The 25902-nt window shown below is 42.0% G+C and overlaps 1 protein-coding gene across 7 annotated transcripts in view; it reads right to left on the minus strand.

Annotated features, from left to right (window-relative positions):
* Positions 1-21718, minus strand: part of Cacnb2 (calcium voltage-gated channel auxiliary subunit beta 2) — a 357246-nt gene extending 335528 nt beyond the window's left edge. For 2 of the 7 annotated variants that reach the window (XM_048460678.3, XM_048460677.3), the window contains exons 1-2: positions 21384-21718; positions 11431-11523 (exon numbers count right to left, since the gene is read on the minus strand). In XM_048460678.3, coding sequence (XP_048316635.2) covers positions 11431-11523; positions 21384-21491 — 201 coding nt within the window. In that variant the 5' untranslated portion in view covers positions 21492-21718. Of the gene's footprint in view, positions 1-11430; positions 11524-21021; positions 21162-21383 lie in introns of those variants that run through there. The other 5 variants (XM_048460673.3, XM_048460672.3, XM_048460680.3 and 2 more) reach the window with 4 other exon arrangements.
* Between the last annotated feature and the right edge of the window lie 4184 nt (positions 21719-25902).

Consider the following 25902-nt stretch of genomic DNA (forward strand, 5'->3'; position numbering starts at 1 on the left):
AGGGAACAGGACAGCAGAGGTTCAGCGGCAGGTGTGGAGCACTGACAAGGTAAGACTGCAGACCTCTCTTGTGGGGCTGAAAGTTAGAAAACAATTTTCACACTTACTCCAAAATCTAAAAGATGGCTTTTTCATCATCCAGTAATTATCACATGTGAATATTTCAAGAAACCAATCCATATGGAGAGGAGTTGGCCCTGCTCACACGTGTATAAGACAGAAAAGGTCCCTTTGGTTGATCATATGAGACTCCTACCTGAGGCAGAGCACCTGTGAAGAACATCAATAATTAACTTAAAGTAACTAATCTAGCCAGGTTTGATGGAAACATATATGCTTTTGTGATTTCACTGTTTAATAAAACGATTTCCCTATTAACAATGGCTAGTTATTCTGTAATAGATTATCTACGTGACCAGTTACTCTGCATTAGATTATCTATGTGACTAGTTACTCTGTATTAGATTATTTATATGACGAGTTACTCTGTGTTAGATTATTTCTGTGGCTAGTTATTCTGTATTAGATTATCTGTGTGACTAGTTACTCTGTATTAGATTATCTCATGACTAGTTACTCTATATTAGATTATTTATGTGACAGTTACTCTGTATTAGATCATTTGTGTGACTAGTTACTCTGTATTAGATTATCCATGTGACTTGTTACTCTGTATTATATTATCTGTGTGACAAGTTATTCTGTATTAGATTATTTATATGACTAGTTACTCTGTATTAGACTATCTGTGTGACTAGTTACTTTGTATTAGATTATCTCTATGGCTAGTTACTCTATATTAGATCATTTATGTAACAGTTACTCTGTATTAGATCATTTGTGTGACTAGTTACTCTGTATTAGATTATTTATGTGACTAGTTACTCTGTATTAGATTATCTATGTGACTAGTTACTCTGTATTAGATTATCTGTGTGACAAGTTATTCTGTATTAGATTATCTCTGTGGCTAGTTACTCTGCATTAGATTGTCTATGTGACTAGTTACTCTTCATTAGATTATCTAAATAAACTTCAGTTATTCCCACGCAGTCCATTCAGTCTATGTAACTTCTGAAACTTCACATGGCTCTATCCAAGTTGGACGTGAGTAAAAATAGAAGAAAACAGGGCAAGTATAATTCAAAACATATCTGTGAGGCTGAGAAATAAAAGCACCTGCAAAAATAATTCTTGGTTTAAAGGGGATATATTTATCTCAGTGGGAAGAAGTAAAAATTATTTTCAATGTTCAAATTCACAAAATAGTAATAGAGATCTAATCCAGGCTAGTTTATGGAGTAGGTGTTCAAATACATAGACAAAAACAATTCTGAGAGTGAGCACAACTTTTACATAATATATTCTTATTACACACATGCATGTGCACATACACACATGTTCACACAGACATGTGAAAACTAGCATGTCCATAGTTTGCTCTGTAGAAAAAGCGAGGAAATTACAAAGGTAAACATTTTTGTGTTAACATGCCTTGAAATGGTTTCTAAGAGGACACAAAACAGATTCTGCCATTCACAAAATGCAAGCAAATGTCTTGTAAGATTGAGAGACATTTACAGGAAATTAGAGGCAGTAAATCTACTGCTTTCTTATTTATAGCTGTGTTTGTGACGAACACAGGATAACAAGGCAACAAGCCAGTATTTAAAGGCTGAAAGATTTATCCAGCCTTAAACATATCAGTCTCCACAGGCCTGGAGTCTGTAACCATTATCACAGTTTAATCTGCCTTTGCAAAACAAAACTGAAAAATATACTGCGTGTCTCTGTGATTAATCATTTATATTTAAAGCCAATCTGAACGAATATAAAAGATCCAGAGAAGCAGAACCAGGAACACTGGTACGGGGAGATGATGGAATTTGTTTAGAATACCATGTTCTGAAAGTGTCATGCAACCTTCTGTTAAATATTTGCTTCATTCCATTTTGTCATTCTGATTTGCATTCTGGAAGCCCTTAGAAGCTACAGGATTACTGAATTACAACCACAACATATGTTGGTGAGCCAGAACCCCAGATGAATGCCTGAGTCCTTTCCTGCCAACCACAGAGAATACTGGTACTTGAGAATTCCGGGGGAAAAAAAGTCATGTAGATTCATAAGCCTCAACTTCTCACACAATGAGCACCGGTCAGCACAACTCAAGGACCTATAAAAATTATCAGTACAAACAGTTAACGAATCCTGGTCAAACATGACAGGAACCTATGGCGGAGCTCTGATGGCAAAGTCCCTTGAATGAAAAGTGGCTTGACTGTACGTGTGGCCATCAGACCAAAGTAACTCTGGTATACGGACCCCTGAACATTTGGTGTGCATCTTCAGAAGACTGCCAGGTATATCAGTGCAGGCTGGGAGAATATGTGCCTTTAAGAAAAATGAAGAAAAAGGAGGAGAAATAGGGGGAGAATAAGGGAAACACAGAATGCAGGGTTGGGGTGGGAGAAGAGACAGAGAGAGAGTGAGGAAAAGGAAGGGGATAAGAGGGGGACAGAGAAAGAAGAGACAAAGAAGGTGATGGAGGGGAGAGAGGAAGAAGGGAGGAAGAGAGAGACAAACTAAAAATAACTGCAGAATGAGCACTAATTGATGGAGGAGGGTCATCGGTCTATGTGTTCCTCTCATTGGTTAATTAATAAAGAAAACTGCTTGGCCTGATAGGTCAGAATATAGGTGGGCGGGGAAGATACAACAGTATGCTGGCGGAAGAAGGCAGTGAGGCAGACGCTATAGCTCTCCTCTCCAAGATGGACGCAGGTTAAGATCCTTCCTGGTAAGCCATCACCTCGTGGTGCTACACACATTAATAGAAATGGGTTAATCAAGATGTGAGAGTTAGCCAATAAGAGGCTGGAACTAATGGGCCAAGCAGTGTTTAAAAGAATACAATTTGTGTGTTGTTATTTTGGGTGTAAAGCTAGCCGTGTGCGAGCCGGGTGGGAATGCAGCCCGCCACTTCTTTCTACAATTAATATAGTCTATCTCTCACAATGTCTCTCACACTGTCTCTCACGCTGTCTCTCACACCATCCCTCACAACGTCTCTCATATTGTCCCTACAGCTGTTTTAATTTTCATGACCACCCTTATCAGAAGATGTGCAAAGTTTTCCTTAATCTTGGCAATACAAAAAAATGTATACAGCTAGGGTTTCCGAATGGAAAAGAACAACACAAATATTCTGCCCTGCCATGCCAGGTAGGTTCTGCCATTATCCCTAGTCCAGCTGGTTTTTGTCTCTCAGGAAACTCATTTGCCCCACTTCTGTTCTGGTGTTAAAAGAAAATTTTTTTCTTTCTAAACAATGGCCTTTGGAGATTTTATCTTCTTTCTTTGAGTTTATAAGAAAACTTGATCCATGCAATAAATTAGGAAATAATGAGAAATAAAGATGTGTCATCCACTTATCTGTTCTAAACATGGACAAAAAGCACAGAACTTATATCAGAACCACAGAGACCTCGGTGCTACACGGAGCTATAGCAGAACCACGGACAACCCCAGTAACTACAATTACCCTAACAGTACAAGCTAACAAGGGCTTTGTGTATTCAATGCCTTTTAGCACATAAGCAATTTGAACGATACTCATTGATTTTATAGCCAGTGTCTATAAGTCATGTGTAGCACTTTTTGCCCTTTAATCCATTATCATTAAAGTATTTGTTTTACTTACAAAGACAAGGCCGCGGCAGACTATAAACTATTTCTGAAGTAGCCTCACATAAAACGAGGTGTAATGTTTGCCTGGCCTCACCCAGATTCATGACCTGGATGATCTCTGGGACCACGTCAGCCATAGCCAGCCCTCCAAACAGACTGGCACAGGCTACAGATGATTCACAGGCAAGTTCATTTTTGTTTGTTTAACACAGGATGGAAGCTTCCAGAATCCTCAAATTCTAAAATTTGTATGCTCCTGCAAATTCTTGGAAGGAGAGAAAGAAACAAAGACTCTTCCAGCTCCGTCTGTCTTTCTCGTTACCAACAGGAGTGGTGGGGTGCACTGAAATGTGACAAACTGAGAATTGAAGCAACTATTGCTGGAAGAAATAAAGGGATGCTGGCATTTAAGAAGTCATGAAACTGAGCTGGGGAGATAGCCCAGGGGTAAGGATGTTCGCAGCTTAAGCATAAGGAACTGAGACTGTATCTCTGCACCTTTGTTAAAAGCTGGTCATGGCTACACATGTGCCCAGAATTCCAACGCTGTGTGGGGTGGAGATAAAAGAATTCCTGGGGGCTTGCTGGACACAAGCCTAGCTCCAGGTTCAGTAACAGACCTGACTCAAAGGATTAAGGTAGACAGATCAGGACATTAACAACCTTCTTCAGCCTCTGCATGAACCAGCATTCATGTGCGCATATGCAAATATGCAGAAATACCACAGACACACATTCTCTCTCTCTCTCCCTCCCTCCCTCCCCCCCCCTCTCTCACACACACAATAAACAAGTAAACAAAGTGATAACACAGAGTAAAACTATAATACTAAGGCCAGCCTCATTTTCCTTAAAGTTCAGAGTTGAGATGAACTTGATATCTTCATAGGCTTTATGGTTTTGACATAAAATAATTCCATAGCCAGGCATGGTGGTGGCATATGCCTTTAAAGCCAGCAGTCAGGAGGCAGAGCTAGGAGAATCTCTGTGAGTTCAAGGCCAACAGAGCGAGTTTCAGGATAGCCAGGGCTGTTACACAAAGAAACCCTATCTTAAAAAATCAATGGGGAAAAACAAGTTCTCATTGAATCCTATGGATCCTATGTATGAGAGAAACTTGGGTCTAGCTGGTGGTTGCTCTGGGATGTTGTGGAGTCTCTGGGACTGGCATGGCTGCAAAGGTGGATGACTGGAGCTGTACTTGTAGGTGACATCCCCTTCTGGTCTCAGGCAGAGTCCTCTGCTTTTTGTCTTCAAAGAAATGAGTAGTCTCTGCCACAGGCACCTACCACCATGATGGACTGACATCCCCTGAGACTGTGATCCAATCCTTTCCTCCCTGAAGTGGTTTGGGAGGTCCTTCTGTCTATGTGTTGCTTTTATTGGTTAATGAATAAAGAACTGCTTTGAGCCTATGGCAGGAAAGAACAGAACTAGGCGGGGAAAGCTAGGCTGTATGCTGGGAAGAAGTAGGGTAGAGTTAGAGAGACGCTATGGAGTCACAGCCAGAGTCATACATGACGGAACTTTGCTGGTAGGCAACAACCTCAGGGTGATATACAGATTAAAAGAAATGGGTTAAATTAAGATGTAATAGTCAGCCAATAAGAAGCTAGGGCTAATGGGCCAAACAGTGATTTAATGAACATAGTTTCTGTGTGGTTATTTTGGTTCTGGGTGACCAGAACAAACAAGCGGCCTAGACGAACGAGTGGCCTCCCTCCTCCTACACTGAAGTGGCTTCTGTCAAGAATTTTGTTACCACAATGAGGAAAAGGAGATCATACAGTGTGTTTCATCCTAAACACAAAGATATTAATTTTCTTCTGAGCTAAACAAGTTAAACCCTTGTAATAAATTTCCACTAATCTATATCTTTTTGTTACAAGAGAGTGTAATGTCACCAAAAAAAGAAAATAATCTGGAGCCAGCTGCCTAGATTCAAACTTTATGCAATCTTCCCATAATGTGTGACCATGACTTATTTTCTTTCTCTGTGTCTGAGTTTCCTCAGCTGTAGATAGAGCTCTCTAGATACAGTAACATTTGATAAACAACAGTTGTCAGTACTTCTGTGAAGATGCTTTGCTTTTTATTGATGTTTTAATAAATGTTCCAACTGGACAATTGCATTCTTAAGTCACAGTAGTGAATGGTTAAATAGTGCTTATTTGCATATTCCTAATTAGCATACAGATTTTAACTTCTTTAATACATCCACCTAATTTTTTTGGAGGGAGCTGTTTGCAACGTAAAAACGACAAGGCATCAAATGGCAGAGTCATTGAGGAATTGATATCACCTAAATACACTGTAGTCATGGATGAAATTACCAAAGAATAAACAGAATTTGAAAAAAAAATCCTAGTTATCCATGCGAAGGCCAATTATAATTGATAGAAGTGACATGTAGACTCAGCATTTAACTATTTTCCTGCTTCTTGGAGAAAATCATTTGGAACAAATCTCACAAGATTAGAACTGATTTAAGAGAGAAATATGAAAATTATGAGTTCATAATATAGTGCCCATAGAGGATACCAAGGAAATGGTTTACCGACAACATAAACAAATGAGACAGAATAAACACATAATTAACTTTCTTTCCAATTAATATATTAACAAACTACAGCTCAGGACAAGTGCCGAAATGTCTGATCCAGAACATTGGGCAGCCCATTGCATCACAGCTGCTCATGGAGAGAGAAGGGAGAGCCTAGAGGAAACCCCCTCTCACCATCTTCTTGTGGGAAATGAAGTTTGTAATAGACAGTCAAGAAGCCTGTCAGCAAAGGCTTCTACAGGACACAACCCCAGCCCAACTCTAGCATGCAACTGATGTACTAGAGATATGTTTCAGCAGGGGCAGGAGTGAGCCAACCTTGAATCCCTGAAATATCACTCACTTCAAATAGGTTCCCAAGGCCAGAAAGATGATGGGTGCATGGTTGGGTAATGGGGAAAGGGTAACTGAAGAAATGAAGCCCATGCTTAGGCCTGAAGCTGCTCTTCATGGTAACTATAATTTTACTTCAAAGCCAAAACCAGAAACTTACTTACAGGCATTGATTTTCTTAAGAATAAGGATTCTTTTTAAAAATTAAGCTTAGTTAGAGAAACATACACACATATACACAGAGAAAACAACTTGGAAAAACTACAACAGCAATCTGAAAAATTAACCCCAGATAAATGCACTGTATTCTTTTATTGCTTAGCCTTTTCCATGTTGTAATAGAGCCTAAAATATTTCACCATATTCCAATAGTTATGATATACTTTTAATACAATGTGTGTACATCTAGTTATTGTGGCTAATGATATGTTTACTATAAAGAGTGATTTTAAAAACCCTCAGAAGATCTTTCAGATTGAAGTATTTGTATATACTACTCCCTAGATATTTCCCAGCTACAGAGAAATTATAACTTAACTAAGAGCAAATCAACACTAACGCCAGAGTGAGCAACCACCTCACTGTCAGAGTGACTGAGATTCAAATATCGGCAGCAAATGCTGGCTACTTGTGAGCAGGTGAACGGCCGGATGCCACCAGCAGTAAGGTGAATTGACATAGTCACTTTGGAAAACTGTTCTTCACTATTGATTTTATTGAGCATATACACCCTGTAGGATTGCATCTTTCAGACTATTTGTTTGACCAAAAAAATGCATCCATATGCGTCAAGGGTACACCCAAGAATTTACACGGCAGCAGTGTCTTATTAAGCTTAAAGAGAAACAAACCAGCGTCTATCAAGAACAGACCACATAAATTAGCTGAGGCACATCCCGTGCAATGCAATGCAGCAAGAAAATCACCTGAGTACTGAAATGCCCACAATGGACGACTATAACCAATATGAAGTTGGGTGTAAGAATTTAGACATAAAGCAATTTTAGTTTACCTGAAATCTCAAAAAGAGACAAAATGAATTCATATCAGGAAGAAAGAACTTGGTTGTCTTTAAAGAAGATGAGAACAGAGCTTGAAAGCAGTCAGAACTAAAGATGTGGGTGGTGGTGGTGGTTCTCTGGGTACAGTGACCCTGAGCCCACTGACCTGAGCACATGAGTTACTCTCTTCTTGGCAAACATACCCCATTAGCAATAATCAAGAACTGAAAGCTAAGCAGGGTGGTGGTGACACGTGCCTTTAATCCCAGCACTCAGAAGGCAGAGTTCAAGAACAGCCTGGTCCACAGAGCGAGTTCCAGGACAGCCTGAGCTACATAGTGAGACTGTCACAAAACAAAACAAAAAGAATTGCAAGTTGAAAAAGAAAGGCCTCTCTCACACCTGCGAAGTAGAACTGCCTCTGCTAGTCTGCTAGGGCACCCATGCCAGATGCCTGAGTGGTTTACGCAAGAGAAAATTATGTTCTCACACTACCAGAGTCTGGGGCTAAGACCCATGGCTATTTCCTTGCTAAGTCCTAAAATGGCCTTTTGCTGTATACACAGTCTCTCTGCTGTCTCTTCATCTCCTAAGGCTACTGATATTAAACTAGGACCCCATACTTCTCATCTTACTTAACTTTATTAAACCCCACGAAAAAATCTCTGTCTCTGCAAAAATCTCAGCAGGATTCTATACATGATTTTTCAGGAGAAGCAAGTCACCTGAAACATGCTCCCTGCTTTTCCACCAGTTCTCAAAAAAAAAAAAAAACAAAAAAAAAAAAACAAAAAAAAAAAAAAAAACGAGAAAGATTTTAGAATTTTTCCCTATCCTAAATTGTCATAGTCCCAGCTTCTAAACATCTTAAGTATCAGTATTATAACTACCTAAAAGTACTCATTCCCCAGTTTTTAAAGCCTGTGCACTATAATGCATTTTAAAAAACAAATAAAACCCCCAGAATTCTAAGGTTTTCAAAATTATATAGAAATTATTTTTCAAATAAAACACCATAATGAATCTAATTGCAAAGTTCTGTTAAGTAATGCCATTATAACCCTTATGTAGCAGAGCATGCCTGTGGTCCTCCGGAGACTGAGGAAGGGGAATAATTTGCACTCATGAGTTCAAACCAGCCTGAGTAATACAGCAAGACTCCATTTTAAAAAAAAAATGAAAAGAAGAAAATAAATTCCAGGACTAGTGACCAAATACTGCTCTAATATTAATTATAAACACTTCCAGCCACAGACAGGTATGTAACTAACACCAACACAAGCCACTCACTTGTTTAACAGATAGGTACTGACAATAAGAAGAACATTTTCCCATTATATAATAACCTAGCATGCTTGCTCTTACCTTTGGCCACGAGTTTCTGCAAACACCCCCCCAATCCACTTCTATTAAGGATCTAATCACGGCAGAGTAGCCTTTGCTCAGTTTCTTGTGACGGCAAAATAAGAATGTTGTTGCAACGGAGATTACATTGTCAAAACAAAAGTATAATTTCCCACTGCAAGCCACTGCCAGGCCGCTAGGCTTTCTCTGGGACGAGGTGAGCGGGTTTCTGATGAGCTGCTTAGATAATTGCTACCCCATGCAGAGTACCTCATTCCACTGAGACTCTAGGAAAGGACCTCTACTCTTTCTTCTTACATACTCGCATATGATTTAACAATCTATATCTACATTTAAGCGATTGAACGGCTGCCTGAGTCACTCACAGTTGTGTCTCAAGCGAACATACTTTCCCAAGAATTTAGTGTCAAAAAAGACATTATAGATAGGAAAAGCAAACTCTCGTTCATTCACGGGAGGTGCAGAAATCCATGAAATCCTTTCTGCTTTGAGAATTGAGCTCTCAAAACTTTATACAAGAGGAACACGTGGCCAAAAGGGACAAGCGGGAAAGGAGCTGGCCTTTCAGTTTAGAGCTTAAATGGGCAACGATGGATTCCATACTATTAGTTTTGATTCACCTGCTCACTTGACACATCTCAGTTGTCACCCACTTTCCACAAGCCCTTGGCGTCATCTATAACCGCACTGCAGCTCCTCCTCTGAAGGACAACTCTTAGAGCTGTCTGCTTTGCAGCATTCAATGCTCAACCCTGACGCAATGATTCAAAGTTCTGCAGTTGAGGTCTCCAGGTTCAGTCCCATTACCCCAACGGCGAAATAAAAGTGGGTGTTTGGCATGTAAAAGGCTTTGACTATCGTCCCTTTAAGTGACTCACCGACACTAAATAACTTAATCCCAGGCCCTGCAGGGCTCCTGGGGACTCTAATACCATAAGACAAGAAATGTACCATACGCTCTCCATACTATGCCCAGTTCCTTAACACCAGTGGAACACTGGTCTAGGATGGACCACACTTAGGGAACCATACCAAGCTTGATGTTTTTTTTTCTTTCTAAATGTTTCTTTGCAAGCAAGTTTCCCTCCTTCTTAACTTGTTATCTTTTTTTGACTTCTTATAACCAAAACAATTCTCAATTGGTACAGATTGAACTTTTTCCACTTGCCTAAAAGTTGCTTGGATGCGCCTTTGCCATATTCAAATGGTATGAGAAGGGACTGATGACTGGGCAGGGATCACCTGTGCCTATACAAGAACTAGTCCATTTTACTGCTATGAAATCAGTAACCCTAGACATAGCAGGCAGACATGTTTAGAGCCAACTGTGGTCTATTCTGACAAACCTGAATGAAACTCTCAGGAACAGTGTCTCAGAAAGTCATCAGACTCCACTGGGACAGAGAAAGGGTCAAGTGTTACGATCTCCAACGACAACAAAAATTAAACACAAAAGATCAAAACAGGATTCATAGAAGACTCTTGCCAAACACACATGGGTCAAGAGCAGCGTCTGGGCTCTTGATAAAAGACCCAGGAGGTAATGGAAACAAGTGACAGGCAAAGAAGCCACTCAAGTCTTCCCGTAGAACCACTGATCTAGGCAGTGAGCTGCACCCGCAAGGAATTATACGCAGATTCATTAGCCAGAAACTGACCACCAACCAGCCAGGAAAGCATGCTGTCCTTACCATCCTTGTCCCTCTCCAGCGTCACCGAGAGGTGCTAGATGAAGACGTGTGCTCACCCACACACTTCACACGGCTTCAATAGGCTCACCTGTGTCTCAGGAGGCAATGCTGGGCTTATAATCATGTCCCTCAGAGGACTGATTACTGTGTACCTCCCCTGGGACATGAAGCACTGTCTGTTGCAGTACAGGAGTGTTTATTTAGCCAACCTGATGCTTTCTCCTGGGCAGGACTTTACCACGGTTGACTGACATGAAAAAGGCTTCAATCTCTAGAAACAGCAAACAACTAAGTTACATCTGAAGCCATCCATCTACAGACGATTTAACCATAGAAGTGAGAACCATTCAAAACCAAGGACAGTTTTCTCTTCCTCAATCCAAAGCCACAAAAAGGAAGGAGGAAGAAGAGGAGGAGAAGGAAAACAAGCTAAAGAAATATCCATATTACCATGTCACAGTTGCGGACATGGATACCCCCTTCCCCAAAGACTACCCAAACCCAGAACTCATTCCTGTCGTAGTAGTTCTGCCTTTCTGTACGTAGAAAGGCCCCATAATGAATTCTGCAGCAGATTCTCCCCAGCTTGCCAGGAAAGAATGCAATTATTATTCAGAGTCACACTGGAAGCATAAATATTTTCATTAGGACATTAAACTGCATGCGTTTCACTTCGGTTTCAAGGAAAAATATTGCATAAATCTCCAGAGTGACAATTTAAAACTACTTAAAAAAATCACACTTTGTATTCACTGTACTCTATCAGCGCAGACTCGAGCTCCCCTACCTGGCGGACGAAGCTGTTGGAGGTGGTGTCGGATGACGTGCTTCCGTCCGAGCCTTTGAACCTATTTTTCCTCCTGGCTCCTTTTCCATAGGACTACAGAAAAGAGAAAGAGAGAGACAGAAATAAGACCATCAGAACCTTCCACGGAAATCTACCCCATTCAAGAAAATGTCAGAAGCACACATTGGTAATACATTTACTATTATATGGGCATCATTGAAAAATTAATATTGGGAAACCTTTAAACTTCTTTCAGATCGGTAAGTACACAGGGTGGAGTCAGGATAAAGCATTAGTGACTGGTAGACTGAGGCAATGTGTATTCACTGCGGTAGTTTAGCATTCGAGAAGAAAACCCACTAAAGATAAAGCATTTTTAAAGGCATTGACAAACAAGAAAGTAAAGGTGAAAACGGGAGAAACAGAGAGGATTTCTTTCAATAACAGTGCCAACGTTTGCCAACAAACTTGCTTTTTCTGTTCTATTTCTGTTCTAGAGTTCACATTCGGAGCTCTAAATAAACCATGCACTACTTGATGCGAAGACTAAGTAAGAAAATTCACTGCAAGCGTCAGACATTCAAACTTAACTATCATTTTTACAACTCTGAGAAAAACAGGTTACTCTGCCATCTAACGTGTGCATGTGAAAACTACTTCAACCCTGAGTTTTAGAGTTAAATATATGTAGATGGGAATCCTGCCTCCTGCATACTGTAAGGAAATTCTTTAAGTCTCAAGCACCACTGTTACCTTCAAATGTGATTATTTTTAAGTATTAAACAAAAAAGTCGCAGGTTTGTTTTTAAGTATTAATGAAGATCTCTGAATATAACTCAATGGTAGAATGCTTACCTAGCATGTGGGAGGACCCTCTTCAAACATGAGAGAGAGAGAGAGAGAGAGAGAGAGAGAGAGAGAGAGAGAGAGAGAGAGAGATTTATAGAATTTAGTGTAATCGCTAGCTCACAATAAGTGTCCATATACTATACAAAGAGTGAAAGCCACATGAAGCCTGGGGAGTGGAAGGGACAGCTTGGGTGTACATGACATCAATCTTGTTAGGTTTAGAGAGACTTCACTAAATAATCAAAAGTAATACCATCTGCCTTTTAAAAATCACTGTACTCAGGTTTTGAAAATGCTACTTGATTACGTTTGATTATTTATAAGGTTTTCATAAAACTAAGAACACCTTATAAAGCATAATATATGTAGCACTTATGCAGGCTAAAGTCTATTGTGGACATTTGTGTTCTGAGTCATTTAAATGGATTTGCCATCAGTGAGAATGTGGTGCAATATTAAAGAGAAAATTCTTAAATATGTTTGTTCTGTTCCAAGTATCTAAGGGCTTTATGTAATACAAACATGTTTCCATGGCATTTGATTAACTCCCAACTTTGAAAAAAGAAAGAGGAGCGGGGCTGGGTTTTCCTGTGACATACAAGGCTCTCCTCACTTCACAGCTTATTCTTCTTGCTTATAGAAACATTATTTGGCAAACTGTTGAAAAATAGCATTCTTTTACCAACACTCCTCCTTTTCCAATTATTCTGCAAAGGTTTGGACAAAGCCATTTTACCAGGTCAAAGAAGACTAAAATGAGGTATGAAAATCCCCTATTTTTTTTTAAAAAAATTACATTATTCCATATGGAAAATCACTTATTACTTTGAAAGAATTTTATAAGATCTAGCATGTTTCTTTAGGATATGTGCAAGAAGTCTATGTAAAACACATTATTTATTCTAATGAAGAATGTGTTATTTTTGTGAAAAAGGCAAAATCTAATCTTACTGTAAAAGACTGTATATATAATCTTTTCCCTCTGGTACCATTCTGAAATGGCTAGACAACAACAGTTCTGTTATTCTTTATTTCATCTTTGTAATGATAACAATGCTTGTTCTTCAGCTGCTTGGGTGTCTTAAGCTTTTCCTGGCTACTCAAAATTGCACGATCAGCCCTGGGAGAATAGAGTGCAAATGTGAAGACAGTCAATCCCAGGGGAGGCTGCTGTGCTTCAAAAAGAGGAGAAGGAAGGAGGGACAGAGGAAGGGAGGGAGAGAAGAAGGGAGGAAGGAGGGAAGGAGGAAAAAAGGAAGGATGGATGAAGGGAGGGAGGGAAAAAGGGATGAAGGAGAAAAGAAAGGAGGGACAGAGAAAGGGAGTGAGGGGAAAAGAGAGAAAGAAGGGATAGAAGGAAGGAGGGAAGAGGGAGGGAGGGAGGGAGAAAAGAAAAAAGGGAGGAGAGAAGGAAGGAAGCAAGGAAGAAAGGACAGAGGAAAGGAGGGAGAAAGGAAGAAAGGAAGGAGAAAAGAAGGAGGAAGGGAGGAAGGAAGGAAGGAAGGAAGAAAGGAAGAAAGGAAGAAAGGAAGGAAGGAAAAAGGAGTGACAGAGAGGGAGGGAGGGAGGGAGGGAGGGAGGGAGGGAAGGAGGGAGGGAGGGAGGGAGGGAGGGAGGGAGGGAGGGAGGACAGACGACAGACAGACAGATTCAAAACTTCACATTAATTGTTCAACTCTCCTGGTAATATTGTTCACAAGCATTATTTTAGGCATGCTTAGCTTTTAACAGAATATATATACTACGGGATTTTTCAATTTTCAACTGTTTCATACACAGTTTATACTCTAAAAATATATGACATACTGAAGTATATGTAAACTGTTGATTTTTTTAAATCTTCATGTGTGAATGATGTGTGTGTAGGCTTGTGTCTGTGTGTATAGAGGTTAGAAGAGGACCTCCGGGGTCCGTCCTTACCTTCTGTGTTGTTTGAGACAGTGTCGCTTGTGCTATGCTGCAGTGGGTAACAGACTAGCTGGTCCACAAGCATCTATGGAGTCTGGATTTCCCGCCTCCAGTCTCATTGCAGGAGTGCTGGCACTACAGCCGTGAGCCACCAGCTCGACATGGGTTCTGGGGAACCAACCTCAGGTCCTCATGCTTGCGTGGCAAGGGCATTATCCACTGAGCCACCTCCCCAGACTCCACTAGTAGATTTTACACTCTCCCTCAGTCCTACATATCTTTAAGGAGTGACTAAAAGCATTAAGCATTTGGAATTTTATACTATTATAGGCATTTTCTATTATTCCATGTCATAGTTATTAGAGTCAAAATAAACCAACATGCTCAATTATATCTCAACCCTCTTATTTTACTCATAAATACTGCATAAGTGTATTTTTTTCCACTGTCTAAAGGCCTACTCCACAGGAACTATACTATAAAACTTTCCAGGAACCTGTGTCTGGTAAGTTCATAGGCCCTAAGGGAGAACCCAGTGCTACTGTTTTGCTAAAAGGAGCATGCTCAGCCCTACAAGGGACAACTGCATCACCTCCCACTACCAAAACCCAAAGAACATCACAGAATTAGAGGCACAAAGAATGTAAGAGCCAGAAGTTCAGGAGGAGTTCTGGAAAAAAGGTGTTCTTGGATGTGACCTAGTAAAGCACTCATGAGCTCCTTACAGCTGTGGTCACCTGCACAGACCTGCGTGAGACTGGGCCCATCAGCATTCCAGCCTGTAATGGATGGGCTCATGATGGCCCCTCCCTGCCTGTGGCGGTTTCAGGCGGGGTGCCGTTTTCTTCAGTGTTGTAGCTATTGATAAGTTGCCTCTGCTCACGCAGTCAATTCTAACTAAGCTCTGTGAGCAGTGCTCACAGAAAGGAAGTAGGGGAGGGACTCCTTGGGAAGAAGAAGGGTTCAGCCAGGAGAGGAAGGAAGAATGAGACAGAGTAATAGAGGTGGAAAAAAAAAAAAAACTAAAACCATCATGTACATGTATGAATCTGTCCAAAACTAAAATAGCTTCCTTTAGTTCTATGTATATTTAAAATGAAGTCCATTTTGTCTGAAATGGCTTGCTTTTTAAAACGACTTAATACCCTGGAAAAATTAGGGCTAAAATGAAAAAAATAAAAATGGGGGAACGTTCTCCCCAGTTGGAGGGCGTGGACGAGCTCAACACTATTTAGTTCACTAAATTTGGAAAAGAAGCCGCATTTGCTTAATTATCTGCTTTAGGCACAGCTATCTGTACAAACAACGGTCTCTCGGAGCTGATTAGCAAATATATGACACCTAATATTTGAGGCAGTTAGGCATTAGAGTGGCTCCAGCTGACAGGAGAAAGAGAGAGAAAAGAAAGGAGTTTGGAGTGCAAAAGGCTGCCCAGAACTCTGACAGATACACGCTCTCCACACGCTGTCCCTGACTTCCTCTGGGAACGCCCCCCGTTTACACTCAGAATGGTGTTGACATGCAGCTATGAAATTTAAATTGTGTCATTACAGCAAGGGAGAGACACACAATTAAACTGTCTAAACACATCGAAGATTTCAGAAATTAGAACAAAATTAAGAAATTTGCACAAACATATTTTAAAACGCACTCAAAATACGTGGTGATCTGCATACTAGTTTTGAGTGAATAACCTGCACCACTGGTTAATTTTCAAAATCAGACCCATTTTGAAAGCAGCAGATAAACGCTCGTGTTTGCCGGGGTAGCCGAAGTCTAGCTTTGGGATGAGGGAAAGGGGGGAGTAGTAGTTAATGATGGGGATCTCAGCAGGGCAAACAAAGTTGTCATGGCAGCCCCCAGGGACCGCTTTAAGGAAGATGTGTGTGCTTGATGCTCTCTGTGACAAATCGCTGTCCTAAAATTAATGTGCTTCCGCTCAATTAGTTGTTGCTGACATTTATCCCTTTGAATTCCAGGCTTTCCAAATTTGGGGAACAATGTCAACATGAGCAAAATTATTCAAGAGGGATCCATCAAACCCCCTTGTTTACAGGCACTTGGCTGTGAACAAAGGCCTTAGGTCCTTTACTAGGTGAGAAGTAGATGAGATGGCCTCCTTAGGAAAAGGGAAATACTATTGGTTTTTCACAGGGATCCAACTCACACAAAAGCAGAATCAGGAGGCAATACCAACACAGCTCTTGGGGGATGAGGTCTAGTGAGGGCCTGAAGAGGAAAGGAAGAGGGGGAAAGGCCAGGGGCAGAATGTGTCTTTTTTTTCACAATGCCAGGCTTAGAAAGATTCCTAAAAAGGCTCAGTTGCTTTAAGTAGTATAATAAATAATTGTAACTCTGCAGTTGTAAATAATAATAACAATAATAATAATAATAATAATAATGTGCAGTACTTGCCATACGTGGTTAATAAAACAGACATATCTGAGTGTCACAAAATTGAAGAGTGTTTCCACTCCCCTCCTCCACAGGGTTAAAGCATACTTAGCTAAACTTGACTAGAAAAGGTCAAGACTTTGCACAGCATATGACAATGCAGTCAAAGGCAGCGACAGGTAAATTATAAAACAGGAAGCGAGGCTGTGCTTGTAGAACTGCAATAGAGTGCTTTGCTGGAATGTGCGAAGCACTAGGGTCCAGCCCCAGCCCCACCAGAGTGGAGAGGGGAGAACAGTGGAAGAGAGGGGTCAAACTATAGAATAATTAAATCTCACATCACTCAAAAGTTATATTTGGAATTCCAAAAACACACTCAGAATTTCTGACTGCTATGATAATTCAATTTCTCCAAAGCCTTGACATTAGAACCATTTAAAAGGAAAGCAACCAATCATTAGGAATAAGGGCTCAAGTAACTCCTACGATGTGGGAACCTGGCCGCGGCATTTGGAGGCAAGACTTACACACAGCAAGGACCTAAGCGGGTTTCTGGGGGAGCCAGGACTAACTTAAAGAGCAATGGAAGGAAGGCTGTCACTCTTTGCTGATAAAGGCCCTTGCTACAGCAGGTCAGGATGTTGCCATGACCAGACTGTGTTTCTATGGTGTGCTGAAAGGCAGCTGGGGAGCTGGCTGGGGCAGAACCAGCTGGGATCTGTTGCTAGGAGCAAAACAAACAGGCCCTCTGCTTCCTGTCCTCCATTGTCAGGTGTGACTGGAGATGCTGGCCAGCTACCGGGCTCTTTGAGGCCTAATTTGCAGAGGTGCCTGTTCTGTTTCCAGTCCATTTCCTCCTGTGTCACTACTATCTTGTTGCCAGTCCTTCTACCCAACCTCCCCAGGAGCTGTCCCATTCCTTAGAGAAGGAACAGCGACAATTTTTACAGTTATGTTGTTCAAGAAGAATGTGAACTCCTATGTAATATACATTCTCTAGTAGCCACAGTAACAGGGGAAATGAATTATAACAGTGCATTCTTTGTATTTATCTTTGTATTTAACAACAAAACAAAGTACTATCACTTCAGTATGTATTCAGTGTAAGAGTTATTAATGGAAACGTGTCGTGTTTATTATTTGCACAGTGAGTTTTTGAAATCTCGTTTGTGTTTCATATTCAGAACAGATCTCAGTTTGGGATAGCCACATATTAGATGACCCAAGGCCCCAGGGATTTGGCACCTAATGCATTAGAACATCAGAATCGGAGCTTGGAGAGTCCAAGGAAAACCATGGCTTTCTGCCTGCACATATGCTCTCACACCCCCAGCCGTGACTTAAAAACCCATGCAGTCTGGTAAAAATCCGAACTTTTAAGATTTGTACTGGCATGACCTTGAACCTCTCACATCACAAATACACCCACTTTGCTCCTGATCGTGTACTTGAGAGCAGAGCTCAAATGGATGTTATTCCATCTCCATAGGCAAAAGAAATGGTGAGTTTGTGAATCTATATCTTTCGCTTTTCTCCTGTGCAAATGGTAATCTTGAGGGAAGAAGAAGAAGAAGAAGAAGAGGAAGAGGAAGAGAAAGAGGAAGAGGAAGAGGAAGAGGAAGAGGAAGAGGAAGAAGAAGAAGAAGAAGAAGAAGAAGAAGAAGAAGAAGAAGAACAACAACAACAACAACAACAACAACAACAACAAGCTGACTTCTGGAGTCAATGATGGCTGAGAAGCATATTTGTCAATGGAGGTTCCACTGGTACATTCCTGGGGAGAATTATTATTATTTAGCACCTTAAGCAAAAGAATAAGCCCCCACACACTCACACAAACACAATGAGAAATAGGAAAGGGTGAGGGGGAGACACTCCAAAGGCAGCCTTCTCTCTCAGGTAGAGTTTATAACCAGTTTGTTCTGCCCAAACAAAGATTGGAGGGCTCGTGGGTTTGCCAAGTTCACAGGGGCCTCATGATGCCAGAGCCCACAGATATAAAATAAACAGTGCGACTGTGCCCTCACGTAACGCACGTGGGAGAAACACACGGAGGTACGATTGCTTTCATTTTTAGGAGCCCAACAAAGCAGGAGAGGATAAACATTTAAACCTTGCTTGGCGTCCACGTACTTATAAAATCCACTCCCCCTTTCCATCTCTTTCCTATATCAGTGTAGTCATGTGTTCTTTCTCCTGGCTTGGTATTTGAAAGATCTGATGGTCACAGGCCTACCTAACATAGCCATGGTCTCTTCATCTTTTTTGACTTTAGACAAATTGCCCTTGCCCAAATTGTTGAGTATCTATTAACCTCTGCTTCCTGCAGCTTTGCGGTATACAGCAAACTGTCCTCGAGAACATTCTCCGTAGATCTGGCCAGGGAACTGTCAGATGGTTCCTTTGCTGAACCCTTTTCACAGATCTCTGTTGTTCCAAGTCTCCAAGATGTGATTTCAAATAACCTCGTGAACCTGATGCCAGGCAGTACCCACGTTAATGCCTTCCATGTTCTCATACTGGAGATTACAGACACACACGGTAGGGAAGACGTCCAATTGTGGCTCCAACCATGACTCAAAGTTGTCCTTGAAATCTAGCTATCCTCCCATTGTCCTCTCGAACGCCACCTCCCGTGTCAAGTATTGCAGACAACTCGAGACTTGTGACTTTTACTCTTTTTTAACTCACTGCACTTGCTAACAGACCCTCACACAAACGTCTCCTTTGCCATTCATGAAACTCCAGGAATACAAATTCTTCGAAGGGGGAAAATTCTCTCTGTCCACTTTAGATTAATTTCCAATTGCAGCTGTACACTGAATATTTGTTGTCTTACATTTAGTTAGAAACAACCAGGTAAATTAGTACTCTCACCTGAATACAGGTCATTTTTTTTCTCTTACTGTATCAGCCCTAACTTTGATTACCAAGATTTAAAAACTACTATTTTTAATCACAAAAATAAAAACTTTTCTTTAAAAGAAACTTCAAAGAGAAGAGACATCTCAATTACCTCCCTCTCTCAAGAGTCAAGCCCTTCGTCCCTGCACAGCTGAAGTCTCTGCGTTACATCTTCACCTGTCTCTGTGGCGAGCAAGTATCATGATAAAATCAGGAGACTAAAACAAACGTGAGCTCTGTGGGTTCAAATTCGGATCCTCTGGCAGAATCTGGCTTAGAGTGCTCTGGTTAATTACAGGTCCCCCGCTTAGACTTGTCAGACAACAACCTAGGCAGACTGAAGCCTACTTGTTCTACCAAAAAGAAATGGGTTTCTGATTTACAAGTCCATATTGCCCATACTTTCCCCCATCTCTAATCACTCTAAGTTAGAACCCGTAGTTTCCAGTGGTCAAGGAGAGCTCAATAAACAGTCCACAACATGGCTCCGCAGGTAATACTGTAGGCAGGAAGCCCTAAGACCTGCATTCAAACCCGGAGACCCACAGGACTAAAGGAGACAACCCCCGGGGCCTTCTGCAACTTCCCCTCTGACATGGCACACAAAACCTTCCGGCCTGCACACACGTGAGCACACACGTGAATGAGTAGCACCATGCAAATGTGCGCCCAAGTAAGGTCACACACACACAGGGGGAGCTCAGTAGAGCTTGAATTGAATACAGGGGTTACCATTGTCACAGTACAGAAATGGGACCAGAGCAGGAACAACATATTTGTGACCTTCCTCGGAACGCTCGACTCCCACCCCACAACTACACAGTAAACACTCGTCTCAGCGGACTTTATGCTATGTATTATTTATGTACACACATATCACAGTTTACAATCTGGCAAATGTGGGTTTGAAATCGGCAAGCCAAAGTAATAGAGCAAAGGAGAAGCATTCTCCTGGACTCAGCCTACACTCTTCCCACGACTCTCCAACTAGCCCAAGTGTCAGGTTTGAAGGCTTTGCCCCAAGAATAAAAGTTGAGGAACTCCTTACCGCCCGGGACTGGGGGTGTCTGGAATCCCAACTGTACCTGCCAAAGCCTTACGTAAAAGCTACCTTATCACACCCTACGCCTACAACCGACATCTCCTATTTCACAGTGAGCAGCGGAACAGAATTTTTCCAGAAACCGCTAATACTCATCAGAGAAGGGAAGCCAGGAGCAGCTAGAATGACTTGTCATTTCAGGGCAAACAGCAACAAAACCTTTCTCATCTCCAACTCTATGCTTTCAAAGCAAAGGAACTGGGGGTCCAGGCAAACCTTGGCAAGGGGACAGCTGAACTGCCTGGGTGGCACAGCGTCCCAGGTGCGGAGGGGGAATAGAGGCTGCTCTTCGGACACTAGGCAGGGGGGTTCCACGCCCACCTCGACCCGGCATAGCATCCCACCTCCCCGCCCAGCAGCTAGCGAGACCACCAGAGGCAGCCGGAAACAGCGCTGCGGGGTGCGAAAACCCTTTCCCGCCCGCCCGGACTCACGATCTTGAGCCGGTCCAGTCCGCTCGCCTGGTCCATTGCTCTCCATGTGCTTCTCCCGGGCAGGGGCGCGGACCGCCGAGCGGCGTGGCCCGGGAGAAGCCGGGGCGGAGCAGCAGGTCGTCCTCGCCCCTTCCCACTGGCTTTTCAGAAAGCAGAGAAAAAAAAAATGGAAGCCGGAGCAGAACCGGGGAAGGCGCGCAGGGGCAGGGTCCCGGTCAGCCCGGGGATGGGGGAGGAAGTGGCGAAGGGGACCCAAGCAAGGGGCAAGCGAGGTCTGCAATCGGAAAAGGAGGCGGCGGGAGGGACTGAGGTCGAAGCCCTGAGGCTCACAAAGCCAGCAGAAGGCGCGGCGCTGTGGCTACCTGTGCTCCGAGCGCCCCCGCGGGAGCCGCGCTCTCCAGCAGCTCCATCTGGCTCTCCTGCGCCACCGCCGCTATGGGAGGCGACTTGGACGTGTCGCTTTGGACCATCGGCGAAAAGTCGGATCCAAGGCGACGGGTCCCCTCCTCCACGCCCCGGGTCCCCCGCTCCTCTTCGCCCTATGATCGGTGGCTCTCAGTGCGCGGAATGCAGCTAAAGCATATTGCAAAGCCTAGGGGCGGTGGCGCGGGTACTCGGCTGGGTGGCCAGGGAGAGGGGCGCACGTTCTTTGGGGCCTTGGGACCAGCGAGCCGCCGAGACGCGGACTGCCGGGCGGGCGGTCTCCCGGGAAGGTCTCCGCCAGGAGGGAGGGCGCTCCGGGAGCGCGAGCCAGGGGGAGGCGCGTCTGAAAGCGAGAGTGACAAGCCACCGCCACTCCGAAAAGTTCCTCGCGGGAGGCGCGGGCCGCGTGGGCTCCGACTCAGCAGCCGCCCGTCGCCGTGGCCCTCGCGCTGGAAAGTTTTTAAAGCCAGCCGGGGCTCCCTGGGGAGGTAACTGGCCCAGCTGCTCAGCTCACCTCCTCTTCCCGAGGACCAGGAGAGGCAAAGGATCCACAGGGTTGGTCTCTAAACTGAAAGTCTCCATGATTCAGAACAGGCTGCAGACAGACTCTGGAGCCTCGGCAAAAAGCATCAGTGAAAGCCCTTGAGGAGTCAGAAAGCAAGTGCCATTGATGAACTAAGGCTTCCTCCCCCATGATCCTGAGCTGACAGTTGGCTCAGTTCCACTACACCTGTGCCCTAGCTTTTTGGTTGGTGATGACCTGTTTTATTTTTGTTGTCTTTGCTAGTACCACTTCGTTGCTAGCAGACTGTTTTTTTGTTTGTTTGTTTTTTGGCTTTGTTTTTGTTTTCTTTCCTACGCGATTGATAAGTCTTAATAGGACCCTTGAGACAAAAGTACGCACATTTCTAAAGACCCTGAAATGCTTGATAAGTAACTAAAGCTGGGATGTTTAGAATAGGATGGGCGGGGAGGTAGGGAGGAGATGGAAGAGGAAACCATAAATAGAATGTTGTACGACCTTTTAATTCAAAAACAAAGAAACGAAAGAGGAGGAGGAGAGAAAAAAATCCATTCTAATAGTCCTCATAAGATAGCTTTTCGCTTTGTAAGGTTCTTCTGGTCTGATGACTTTTACTGCCTTGGAAATCTACATTACAAACTTCCTGTCTATCAATCATTTTGTAGCAACACCATAGTTGTGAAGGCTGCAATACACACAAAGACCTTTTACTAAGGGAAACTTTTTATGTTGTGTTTGGCTGTAGTGATGAAATGCAGTACTTGCTCTTCTTAAGGATAACTGAGATGTTTTAATTAAGCAGATGTCTGCCATACACTGGATTCAGTCAGACTTATTAAAAAAAGGAAAAGAAAAACAGATCTTGGTATGTTTAAAGATTTAAGCATATACAAAGTGCCGTGAGTTTTCCTAATCTTTTGTCTTAATGCTGTTTTTAATTACATCTCACTAAATGTTCAGTAGAAGCATTAGAGTTTCAGCTTACAATTATTTGCCTCATTTGAAGGGTGACCTAATTCAAAAGGCAACAAGGCAGGGAGTAGAGAGTTTGTACATTTAGGGCATGAGATTCTGTTTTATAGCCATGGCCAGCCAGAAGCTTTCCCAGCACTCTGACAAGTTTGGGGTTTGTTTAAGTTCACTTATGACAATCAGCAATATTGTTATATTTATGTCTGACCATGCCATGTATATGTGTGAAAATGGGAAAGAAATTGTTTTGAAAGCTTTCCAGTTAAAGTCTACAGTCAACCTACAGTCTGCCGACAGTATTCTCACTGTCCTGACCCTGTTTCTTTATTCACTGGTGAGTTTTCTTGAGTCTGTTAAGTCGCAGGGACAGCACTCTGTCTACCATACTGGAAGCTCTGTATTGTGGGAACCATAGTTAGTTGTTGGTCAAGGTACACTCAGAATACAGTAGTTGTACTCCAAGTTCTTTCAATGGGTAATTAACAAAGTACAAACTAAGAGCCTATTTATGCTTCCAAATGACCACAGCCAACACAGATCAGGACGCTGGCCCTTTGGGGCTTACAGTATTATGCATACTTAGAAGCTAATTAGTATGTTTACTGAGTGAATGAAGGATGAACTTCCAAGTAGTTTTACAAAACTATGGGTTTATCAGGTGTGTTAGCATGCATCTACAATTCCAGCTCTTGGCAAGACAGTTGAGATTCTGGGCTCCATAGAGAGCTGGAACAAACAGCCCAAACCCCCAGAATTGATACAATGTAGTGGTTTCCCATGTCATTGGCCTAAAATCCTATGGATACTTCATTAATTATCTGTCATTCTCTTTCAATTATAGCCATTTGGGAAATAGAATTTTCTCTTTTCATCAGATTTTTAAGAGACCAGAAAATGTTAGATGAACTTTGGTAATAGCTTTATGCTTAAATGTTCAAATGTCACATACTATATTTGTTTTGTATATTCTGTGGTACTGAGTTTTTTAAGTTTATGTTTCTTTCCAACTCTAGGCAGACACTACTTGAAGTCACTGCATTTTATCCCTATGACCAAGAATTGCAGTGCACTGTGGCTAGGAAAACTTAATTCATAGATAAATTAATGAATAATGAATGATCTGTCTTCATGTGTTTTAAAACATTGTATAAACACATGAAGACAACACTTACTTTATCATGAGTCTTGTGAGAACATTAATTCTTCCTTTATAACCCATGCTAACTTAATCAGCATATAATGAACATAAAATACAGACTTTTGTCTGGCTTATAAAAGTTGTCAAATAAAAAATAACAAAATGTGTCTCCTTTAAATGAGTAAAAACAAAATAAGAAGGTTTAGAAAACCCTTCCTAGTCATCATTAAATGCCTCCAATTATGGCCAATTTTCTTATTCTTAACATGCTTCGACTTGGTGTAATGTTCAAAAACCAAAGGTGAAAATGATTTTTGGTAAGTAAAGCCTAATCTTTATCACATTGAAAGCTACAGAAATGCAAGAAACACCAGCAATTCTCTGCTTATCACTACTGGAGGCATTCAAATGCAGAAGACTGAGCTCTCCAAGCTGCTGGGTAGCATCCCGTGCTCATTAGTCTTTTCAATGTGCAAGCATATTCTGGGCATGCTCTGAAATACGGAAAGGGTCACTGGGAAGAACACTGTCAAGGAAGTAACAGTTTCAGAATAAGTTTTGCTGTAGTACGTGAAAGAATCCCTCATGACAATTCCTTCACCTCCCCTTTTCCAGCTGAAGATTTGTGACTACATTTAAGACCTTGGAGCAATGCTTTTGGGGAAGGAAGCTCACCATGTGTGATTTCTCATTTTACTAAGCCGGTTTTTCACCTCAAAGTTCTGGATTTCTGCCATTTTGAAGAGCATCTGCATAAAATAGATCGATGTTGACCACAGTCCTAACTTAGTAGGATGGATTCTGTGATGTCACACATAGGCTGTTTTTAAAGCTATAATATTAAATGAAGGCCACGAATTACAAAATATTCTATTAAAATAAATTATAGTACGAGTAAATCCAATACAAAAAATTTATATAGGCAGAGTGAAAGACCAAAACTAAAATACGCAAGTGGAAAAGGTAAAGTTTCTTTCTTTTCCTTATAAAAGATTTCCCAGGATTTAAATTCCATGAATTCTTAGATTTACCCTACAAAAAGAACTCCGGACAATCCAATATTTGCCAATCACTTCTCAGCTCATTGAACATCTGATTGACTCATACTGAATCTTGTTAACAACAGTACACACTCTTGTTTATAAAAGAGGTATCAGACTTTGGGTTAAGGACTTGTAGACATTATTTTGTCTGTGTGATAGATGTTATTATATTGTACATTAATGAGGTGAAGTCAAAATCCAGTAGTGAAGCCTAAATGCTTGATGCACTGCAAAGAAGCGATTCCTCTGAATGGGGTAACTCTGTCGGAAGTGGTTCTGCTTCTTGTTCACATTTGAACACCAAGGTTTAAGTAACTAACTACCAAAATGGCTTCTAGTCTTGCTCCCAGTGTTAGCGTATTCATTTCCATCTGGGTGAAGGAGAAGGCTCAAAAAGAATGATGGAACGTGGGTTGGGTTAGTAGGTGAAGTATGTAAGGGCTTATTTGCCAGGCTTGGAACGTCCACATCACTCCCACTTACATTAGCTAGAATTCAACCAGTGGATACGCTGATAAATATGGTCCAGCTGTGAGCCTTAGGAGGAAAGAAAGAGTGGGTTTGAAGAGCTGACAGAGACTGGCTTCACCAATCCTCAGTAACTCATTGTTGGCAAAGGCAGAAATCAGGTGCCTTCTAAATCCCAATTCTCACCTTTGTTCTCAGCCAACGGTTGTCTGCTGTATCCCAGCAGGCCTTGTGGTAACCTATGGAGAGAGTTGAAACAAATGCATATTTCACTGGCACTCCATCTTGTCTACAGCAACATGATTGCTACAAAA

Source organism: Myodes glareolus, chromosome 14 (assembly GCF_982192425.1).
Source record: "Myodes glareolus chromosome 14, mMyoGla1.1, whole genome shotgun sequence".
NCBI classification, from domain to species: Eukaryota; Metazoa; Chordata; class Mammalia; order Rodentia; family Cricetidae; genus Myodes; species Myodes glareolus.